The 10,480-nt window shown below is 45.9% G+C and overlaps 1 protein-coding gene across 1 annotated transcript; it reads right to left on the reverse strand.

Moving 5' to 3' along the window:
- Window positions 1-281: 281 nt before the first annotated feature.
- POLR2K (RNA polymerase II, I and III subunit K) lies at window positions 282-3,700 on the reverse strand. The gene is made up of 4 exons (XM_084803087.1): window positions 3,586-3,700; window positions 2,823-2,892; window positions 2,297-2,389; window positions 282-534 (listed from the first exon to the last, which is right to left on the reverse strand). The coding sequence occupies exons 2-4, from the start codon at window positions 2,881-2,883 to the stop codon at window positions 512-514; spliced, it is 177 nt and encodes a 58-aa protein (XP_084659213.1). The 5' UTR covers window positions 2,884-2,892; window positions 3,586-3,700; the 3' UTR covers window positions 282-511.
- Window positions 3,701-10,480: the final 6,780 nt, after the last annotated feature.

A 10,480-nucleotide genomic window follows, 5' to 3' on the forward strand; every position in this document is an offset into this window, starting at 1 on the left:
AACAGATCACATTATAGATGGTTGTGAGCCACCATGTGGCTGCTGGGAATTGAACTCAGGACCTCTGGAAGAGCAGGCAGCACTCTTAACCACTGAGCCATCTCTCCAGCCTGCATTAGGAATTTTTAATGTTCTGGTTTAGTTCTTTTCTCTATGAGTATGCACATATGCACACGGTCCATTCTCTGTAGGCATGGGGAGGTGAGAGTTGGGTCTCCTCCCACCTGGCTTGGTGTCAGGTAACCAGTAACTTGACTTTTTAACAAGACATTGAAGGAAAGTGGTTTGGGAAACAATTTTAATCTTCATTGTGTGTGAGATTACAAGAACAATAAATAAGAAATCATGTTGAACTGAAATTTCCTTTATACAAAGTATTAAAATACAATTGCATTTCTAAAATGAAACCCTCTGTATACAGTTGTAGTCATTAAGTGAGCTAAGTGAAAAGCTATACAACGGAAGAGAAACATCAATGGGGCAAATGCATGAACATTCCTAAATTCCCGCTTCATCGAGCATCAAAAACCACCACTGTTGAAGTGAGTTAAGGATTTTAAACAGTACTTAACATTATGTAAGACTAAGGCTTCCCAGTCACCCCTCTGTACTAAGCTTGCTAACTAATATAAAATGAACAAAAGAAGCAAGTTCTGTGACCATTAGAGACTAGCTAAAAAAAAAAATATATATATATATACACACACACACACACACACACCCCTTCCATTTTCTTTCTTTTTTTCCCCTTTTTTTGAGACAGGGTTTCTGTGTTAGCCTTGGCTGCCCTGGACTCGCTTTGTAGACCAAGCTGGCTTTGAACTCACAGTGATTCGCCTGCTTCTGCCTCCCGAGTGCTGGGACTAAAGGCGTGCGCCATCATGCCCGGCTCATACTTCCATTTTCATTAGTTCACTTTTTTTGTTTTTTTTTTCAAGACAGGGTTTCTCTTGTAGTCCTAGCTGTTCTGGACTTATTTGTAGACCAGGCTGGCCTTGAACTCAACAGAGATCTGCCTGCCTCTGCCTCTTGAGTGCTGGGAGCTCACTTTTCTTGACACAAAAGATAATATAAATTTAAAGATAATAAAACATTGAGACAATTGACAACTTATAAGAATTTGTGTCAGGCACCATGAAACAATTTGCCTTCAATATTAGGACTAATTTGTTGGCCTCACTATTTCCCATTAGGTTATTAAATTTCTTCTTCCACGTATTAGACTGTCCATATACTAACAATCAAGAATGATGACTCCTAAAAACAAAGATTTCCTGAAAAAATTTTAAAAAAATGTAAACCCATATTAAAGAGTTTTTAGATTACTTAGAGCCAATAATGTCATATGAAAATGCTAATGTTTACTTTAAAAATAATTAGTGGCACACTCCTTTAATCCCAGCACTCAGGATCTTTGAGTTCAAGACCAGCATGGTCTACAGAGAGTTGCAGGACAGCCAGGGTTACACAGAGAAACTCTTGTCTTGGGAAACCTGAATAAATGAATGAATAAATAACTTACTGGGTTTTAAAAATATTTTTTATTTATTTAGGTTTATTTTCTGCATATGAATGCTTTTGCCTGCATGTGTGTCTCTTATACAGGTGGAGGTCAGGGGTCTACCTATCAGACCCCCTGGACCCAGAATTACAGATGAGTGTGAGCAACCATGTTGGTGTGAGAAACAGAACCCAGGTCCTTTGGAAGAGCAGCCAGTGCCCCTATCTAGAACATGAAATGTAGACCTGGCTGGCCTTGAATTCACAAAGATCTGCCTGCCTCTGTCCCCAAGTCTGGAGAAAAATAAATCCTATTAAAATAATTAATCTGGCCGGGCGTGGTGGCGCACGCTTTTAATCCCAGCACTCGGGAGGCAAAGGCAGGCGGACCACTGAATTCAAGGCCAGCCTGGTCTACAAAGCAAGTCCAGGACAGCCAAGGCTAACACAGAGAGAGAGAGAGAGAGACCCTGTCTCACAAAACCAAAAAAATAAATAAATAAAAAATAAAAATAAATCTGGGCATACCCCTGCTGGAGCCCACACCCTCAGTTCTCGCTCTTCACATCCCCTCCATTTTTTGCACTTGGGAGGCAGAGGCAGGTGGATCTCTGAGAAACCCGGTCTCAAAAAAAAAAAAAAAAAAAAAAGAAAAAGAAAAAGAAAGAAAGAAAGAAAAACCCAATACATAATAAATAATTCTAAAGTTATCACTACTTTTATCAGAACTTGGTCTTTATCAACCCAAGCACTAGTTACTCCTGTTTGCCCTCAGAGCGCGTAGCTAAAAGGATACATCTCTTAGTCCTTTTCTTGTACATTATCCTGTATCCACATTCTCTGCATCTGATTGGATCCCTGGATTTTATTTCATTTTCGGTGTGACACTCTAGAAAGAAAACACATTTATTCAATGCCTGAATAAACACGAATCACAACACCAAAGCATTCAAATACATGTTTGCTACTAAATAGTAAACCAGGGGGAAAGAAGAGAGCTGGAGGCAGTACATCTTTTCCAAAGAAAAAGATAATTTGTTTGTTTCGAGACAGGGTTTCTCTGTGTAGCCTTGGCTATCCTGGACTCCCTTTGTAGACCAGGCTGGCCTCGAACTCACAGAGGTCTGCCTGCCTCTGCCTCTGGGGTGCTGGGATTACAGGCGTGCACCACCACGCCTGGCTAAAACAGGAAATCTTAATAAAAGAGAGGGATTTTTAAATTAATGATTACTAAAGTGCTCCACTTTATAAGGTTAAAGATCAGTACTCCTGTAAGGAAAGTGTTTTAAGTAAAATGTTCTTTCTCTAAATGTTAATCTTACCTCCACAAATATATATCATTGGCTGTTGCTTTGGGGGTTGAACGTCTTTCTGGGTGTCCATTGTTAGTGCCTGAAATCAGAGTCAAAGACTGAATAACAGGGCCTCCCCACAAAACCAGGCCATTTTTCCTCAGAAGCTAATAGAACGTTCTGATTCCTGGGCTGAAGAGAAAAACTCAGTAGAATGCTTGCCCGGCATAGAGAGACCGAGGATCAATCCCCATTATTACGAGAGGGAAATGAAACCATAGTAATTCCTTATCTGTACTTTCCCGCCCACTGTGGGCTGGGTCTGAAGGATACGACGCATTCTCAGCAACACTCCAACCATTATGGTTATTACACTCTTTACGATCCTAGAGGGGACCACTCCTTACACAGGAAGAAACGGAGGCTGGGGACCGGTCTCTGTGTCCATCACAGACCTACTAAAACGCGAAGGAATTCGCATCCGAGCTGGAAGCAGCACCTCCATCAAAGCCTCTCACAACACTAACTCCACCGGAGTTCTTTCTGTATTTGCTTCTTTGCGATGGAGTCGTCACTTTGTAGCTCAGGTTGGCCAAGAACTCACTTTATAGCCTGAGCTAGCCTCAAACTCAAGATGTTCGTTCAAGGCGGAATTCTGCCTCTGCTTCCCAAGCGCTCAGAGAGCAGGCGTATGCCACCTCTCGCGGCCGCTCCGGAATTTTTTTTAAAAGCCAAGTGTCTCCTGTTTCTGCCCCAAATTTACTTCCAAAATCATCAGCCGCCGATCACTTACCTCTGCAGCTCCAAGACTCCCTTCTCTGTGCACGCCAAAACCTCTTCCGGTCCTCAGAAATAGACTCCCTACCGGAGCTGCCTAGCCAACTTCCGGCGATGACTTATGACGCAACGGAACCTCCTCCCCGCCTCCTTCTTCTGCCTTGAACTACGGAAGCACCAACGCGGTAACGGAAAAGCTCCGCGCGCTTGTGTTTGAGACCCGTTATAGTGTTTCATGTGGGGGTGGGGTGGGGTTGTTTTTATTTACCCCTCTCTAGGGAAGCAAAACACTTCCTCGGCTCGGTATTCGAAGGGCAGATAGAGCAGGAACCCAAGTGACGGCTGCTGCTGGAATCCTGAAGGAGCCGTTGCTCGGGCAAGCACTCCCAGTACTTTTCACGAGTTAAAATAAAAACATCCCACGTTGCGGTTTTCTCTCAATTTCCAGTTCTCTCTCCCAGTCGCCTGTCACCCCCTCTTTTCCACTCTCTTTCGAGGAGTGGAGTGGGAAGGTCTGAGGCTTGATGTAGGTCGAGCCGCTTTGCCTCCCCAGGGCTGAGAGTAATCGCGTAAACCTTCCTCCCGCTTCGAGGCAAAGGCTTTTCATAAGGGCAGCTCCATCAGTCGCGCCCACCAGTCCGTGGTTTTAGCTTTAATCGTAGTATCTCCCCTCCCGTGTTTGTACACACAAGAAGAAATTGACGGGTTCAGTAGAAGTGTGTGTTCTCAAATACCAAAATTCAGTAAAACACATATGTTGGGTTCAGAACACTTACATTCAATTCTTTCACGTCAGTCATATTAAAAATAGGGTGGAGAGAGCGAAGTTTAATAGAGTAAAACAGTTGTTAACTATTAAAGGGCTCTCTCCCAGTATGCGTCCTGCCCCCTTAGTAAACTGTGCTTTCCGTTCTCCACCCACTAAATGGAGAACGTTGAGCTCTGCCTTCCATTTCTAGGAGTTCAAACCTGTGATAGTCACAGATCATCTTGAGAAATTTCCAGTCTTCCTGGATGCCACTGGTGGATGAACTCAGTAGTAAAAACGGCTTGCTTAGCACGCACGGGCTCACAGTGGTAAATTAAAAAAAAAAAAAAAAAAAAAGGTCTTCAGGAAAACACTTCCCAGCCTCTTCCTCTACATAGAAGCTAACAACATATTTTGGCCCCCCGCTGTGTAACAAAGTACCCCTATCTCCTTACACATGTGCCATGGGCATCTATACATTAAGCACTAGGGTAAAACCATTGCTATCATAAAACAATCTCATACTTAGAGGACATCTTGAATTTTAAGATTTTTGTTGTTATTTTGAGTTATGTGTGTGTATGAGTGCCAGCAGGGACCAGAAGAGGCAGTTGGATCCCCCTTGGACTGGAATTACAGACTGTGACAACCTTCCCTATCTAGGGACTGGGGATTGAAATTGGTCCTCTGCTGCCTCTCCAGCTCTTGCTTTTTTTGTTTTTTTGTTTTTTTGTTTTTTTGTTTTTTGTTTTCCCCTTATAGAGACTTGCCATGTAGCCTAGGCAGCCTGGAATTCACAAATCCTCCTGCCTCCCAGTGCTGAGATAACAACTACGTACCATTAAGCATATATATGTTTAAACTGGATTCTAAGTCTGTTCAAGTACCCTTTTTTTTTAAATCGCAAAACATTCATGAAGGTTAGAACAGATCATCACGTGTACATCATAAATGCACCCAGGGACTCTACAGGATGATGATGTAAATAGTCACAGTAAAGAGATCCAATATTTCCATAGAGAGTGCCAGTGCCCAACCCAGTACTCTTTTCTGTGAGTAGTAACCATAGTGTTGCCATGGAACATATACCCATTATCAATGGTAACATGAAGCTGGCTCCTTAAGCATGATTCACCACATGCCAGAAATCAGTGTGTCACTGTCCCCTAGTGAAGGTGTTGCCATCCTGAGGCATTTAACCCTTAATAAGATGGTTGTGATGAAACAAGTTGCCTTTTTTTTTCCCCCTCTTGAATCTCAGATTTCTTTTATGCTTGATCATTTCTGCATAGCTTGAATGTCATGGTCATTGGGGGGAAATTCATTATGTTTTATTGAAGGGGCCCCAAGAGAAAATTAGATTCCGTGGGAACCAGGTAAGTTTTAGAATTCTATCACAGGAGCCCGATTCAAGAAAAGGAAGCAAAGAAGCGAAAGACTGTGGTAGGTAAAGAATATAACAGGGCCAGCAAGATGGATCAGTGGGTAAAGGCACTTGCGTCCAAGTGCGCTTTGTAGCTAATGACGGCCTTGCGCTCCCCATCCTTCTGCCTCCCCCTCCCACCTTCTGGGGAATAAGGAGCTCCCGTGCCTGGTCTGGCTTGCTCCTGTCTCTTCACTTGTAATAAATGTCTCCTGAAAAACAATGTCTTTAAATTTGAAAAGTGGCAATATAGTGGTTACGTGGGTAATTTTAGCCATAAGCGAGATGCTCTTCCCTGTACATTGGGGTGGAAATTAAAATAAGTAGATGACGTTCTTTATATTTCAAAGGAGCGTGGGAATGCAGTCCACCACCACCATGAGTCACACAGTTTAGTCTCCCACACTTGGGGAAATCACTGGTATCAGCACATCTGGAATGCAGTGGATGAGCCTCACCCTGGGGAAACCTCCTCCGTGATGCTAGCACCTCCTCCTCCAGGGAAGCATAGCACATCTGTTTGGGTGAGGTGCTCATCCATCCTCAACCGACCTCACATCTATCCAGCTGATGACCCTGAACCTCTGGTCCTTCTGCCTCCACCTCCCGGATGCTGAGATTACAACAGTGTCCACCATGCCTGCCTTGTGAAGTGCTGGGAGGGTAGCCCCAGGCCTGTGACCATACATTCCAGGCAAACACTACAGACTGAGCTCCATCCCCACTCTAGGAAACATGTTAGACAGGGAGAATGCTACAGAGGGAGGATTGTCACTGCCGAGCAAGGTGGGAGAAAACAGCTCTAACAAACACTTATCTGAAAAGACAGGGAAAGTGCCATCTACTGTATGTGGGAGTGTGTGGGGAGTGTCAGGCAAGTGCTGTATGTGTCACGGGAGTTGACTGTTTCCTTAAGATGTACAGGTTCTTCCTTAACGTTGCCCATGCTATTGATTGGTCCAGGCTGTTCACTTCCCCCTGGCTATCTTCCTGAGTAACCTAGCGGCTCTCTACTGGGCTCGCTGCCACCCTTACCTCCTTCCATTCTGTCCTCTGTTCTATACGTTCCTTTTTCTAAGAGGCTTTGCATTGCCCACAGCACACGCCTCAGTCTTATGTTCATCCACAGTTCTTGAGACTAATGTGCTTCTTCTCAAGAGCTTTCCCTGGCCCTTGCAGCCAGTGAGTCCTGCCTCCCAGCTGGGATGTAATCCTTGTCACCATCACCATCTGCATGGGCACTCAGTATGTAGATTTTATTAGCAGCCACACACAGTGCCTTGTTTTACCTGATGCCGTGAAGAAATATCTCTAATGGAGATGATTACTGGCGCCCCCCCCATTAGTAGATTTTATCTAAAATCAATCAAAAGATGGCCTGAAGCTCAGTGTGTAGATCAGGCTGCCCTCAAACTCACAAGAGATCTGCCTGTGTCTGCCTCTGCCTCTCAGTGCTGGGATTAAGGGTGTGCACCATCTCTCCTGGTCATCTGGAGGTTATTTTTTTAAGTAATAAATGTGCTTTTGATTGATGTCAGATAAAATCTACTAAAGGGGGATCAGTAATCGTTCCATTCGGGCCACATCTCCACAGTACCAGGAGAGACAAGGCCATGTGTGTGGCTGGCAGTCCAGTCCAGTCTTGTATTCCACGCCGTTGCTTTAGCTCTGACTCCGCTGATGTTGCTCATGCCTTTCAGCTGATGGCCTTGCTGTGGAGGCCCGGCTTCCCTGCTGGTTGTGTTTGCCTCTTCTGCAGCCTGTCACTTGTTTGATGTGGCTGTAGGTGAACAATAGCTCCTCTTCTGCTGGCTGGGTATCCAGGAGCTTAACGTCCTCAGCAGCTTTGTCACACTCAGCCCGAGACACGTCACTGTTGTTGCTCGGATTCCTGAGAGCCCCCAGAGGAACAGAGGAACAGGAAACAGTAATGTCCGCAGAAAGTGGTTGACAGCTTTTCTGATGTGCCTAAGAGCTTCCTGCTCTTGCTTGTTTTGTTTGGAATTCCCTGTTGTCTGCCTTTTAATTGCTGCTCACCCATCAAAATCCACCTTACCTCCTGTGCTTACTCTCTCTCTAGTGCAGTTAGCTGGTCGTTTGTGCCACTGTTGATACTCTTTTACAGCACTGCCCTGTCCTGTGACCAGTGTTACCAGTCAGATGACGTGAGTCTTCTTGCTCTACCCAGATCAAAACTGCAGGTGACAAAGACCACTTGTCAGCGGCTGGCTTTGAACAGCTTTCCTTTCTCTCCAAATTCGGGCGGCAGCTGCAGGCCAGGAAGAGCCGCAAGTGGCGCCATCTAGTGTTAGCCCTCGGGCAGGCCTTGGGTAGCCTCACCTTTTGCTCTATGGCTCCTAAGTAGCAATCAGCAACCAAGTATTCTGCTTTGGCTTATAAGTAGAAGTCTGGATTCCTTGACCCCTAACAGATGGCCACTGTTACAGCTTTCAAAGTCCAGAGAGCTGAGACTCTTGCCCTGAAATCCTGACAGCTCCCTGGAAGGTTTCCTCCACCAGCTGCGGATCCTGTTCTCTGGCTCTGTGCAGCCTCTGCTCCCCTGCTCTCCGCCCCTCTATGTCCTGCTCCAGCTGTGCTCTGGGACCTTGGGTGACTCTTCTCCAGCTGCCAAGCAGCCAGCCACCTTGCCTGCTGCTCCACTGTCTTCTTACTTCACGTCACTTTCTTCCTGTCAGCCTGCACTACTCAGGCAAAAGGCGATGGGATGGCTCAGAAAGTAAACGTGAGCTCAGTCCCTGGGACCCACACAGTCAAAAGAGAACAGTCTCTGTTGGTTTCACTGTGACTGCTTTGTGTACACACACTCAGTCTAAAACAATTTTAAAATAAATGAATAAAATTTATAAGCAAGCAAGAGGATTTTTATTGGGTTTAGGCCCATTGTATCACAGCAGAGTGTTTCCTAGGCAGCTCAGCCAGGAATATATACCTGCTCATATAGCTAGAGGAGAGAACTACCACAAGCACAAACACAAATAGTGAATTTACAGGGTTTTTTCTTTCTTTCTTTTCCTTTTTTTTTTTTTTTTTTTTTTTTTTTTTTGGTTGTTCGAGACAAGTTTTCTCTGTGTAGCCTTGGCTGTCCTAGACTCACTTTGTAGACCAGGCTGGCCTCAAACTCACAGCGATCCACCTGCCTCTGCTGGGACTAAAGGGATGTGCCACCAGGCCTGGCTGATTTTACACAGTTTCTAATTGTGTATCTTCGTGAGTACATGTCGTGTGTGTGCAGGTGCCTGCAGAGGTCCAAAAAGGGTGTCAGGTCCCCTAAAGCTGTGGTTGTGGACCGCAGGATGATTTAGGTACTGGGAAGCAAACTTGGGCCCTTTGGAAGAGTAGCAAGTGCTCTTAACAGCTAGCCCTCAAATTTAATGGTTAACACCTGCCAGTGCCCTAGGGCGAGAGGGCCCCTCACCTGTTCTGCAAACAAACCTCATTAACAAGCTGTCCCCTTCCTCTTTGCATGAGTATTTAGCATGTAGTTTGAGCTTAATATTTGAGTTTGGATACACTAAACATATTTTTCAACGCCTACAGGGCATCCAGGCAGAGAAACATCCTCAGAGAAGACTGTTACTGGCTGTTGCTGGCTTACAGGTGGTGGCTGGCTCTGAAGGAGAACTATACTAACCTGGGGAAGATAAACTATGAAAATCACCTAGGCGAGATGTCTCATTGCAGGGCTCCAGGAAGGGACATCCCCAAAGACCAGCAGCTGGACAGGTGACAGGTCTGTGTCTGACTTACATTATGCACTCAGGGTATAAGCGATGAAAATCAAGACTTTCAATGTATTGGGTGTGGAAGGTTCTTGGATTTTTCTGATCCCTAAAAAGGAGCATCTGAAGACAATAAACACAGTCACTCTTATTTATTTGTAACGTTGGTTGTTTCTTCAAGACAGTGGCGATGTAGACCAGGCTGAGCTGAAACAGGGTGTAGACAGGGCTGGTCTCTAGGGGAATCCTGCTGTCTTTGCCTCCTGACTGCAGAGACTGTGGGTGTATGACTAAGCTTTTTTTGTTTTTGTTTTAATTCAGAAAATCTATGTATTTGTTCATTGTAGAAACAGGGACAAAAATATAAAAGATACTATTTTTACAAATCATGAGCCAGGTGTGGTGGCATAGGCCTATAATCCCACAACGTGGAAGGTAGAGTGAGGGCGATCAGGAGTTCAAGCCCAACCTGGATTACATGTGACGCTGTCTCAAACACAAAAACAAAACGTGTGTGTGTGCCTGCGCGCGTGTGTGCTAATCTTGCTGGATTTAGTGGGACACACTTGGAAGATGAAGGGAGGAGGATCAGAAGATCCAGGTCAGCCTTGGCTACCTAACAAGTTCCCGTTCGAGGTCAGCCTGCACTCCCTGAGACCCCAGCCTCCTGCTCGCCCCCTCAAACAGTAGGAGTCCCTCATACCTCTCGCTTCTTATGCTGTCAATATTTACGCCTTTACCATCTAACTGAGCGGTCCCTGAGCGGGCGCAGGGAGTGTTGCCGGGAAGGGCAGAGCTCCGGGGGCAGGGCGAGGCTACAAAGGGGTGAGGGACCGGAGCTGGGTGGGCACCTCGGACCCACGGTGGGAAGAGGGGCCACCACAGGGCCGGAAGGTGGCCAAGGGCGGACTCTGCGGCACCGGGCTCAGGTGGGCGGCGCCTGGCCCAGGTGCGCCCGGCAGCTCCGCCCGCACCCGCTCCGCCCTCCTCCCCGCGACAC

Source organism: Acomys minous, assembly GCF_964271855.1.
Source record: "Acomys minous genome assembly, chromosome: 12".
NCBI lineage: Eukaryota > Metazoa > Chordata > Mammalia > Rodentia > Muridae > Acomys > Acomys minous.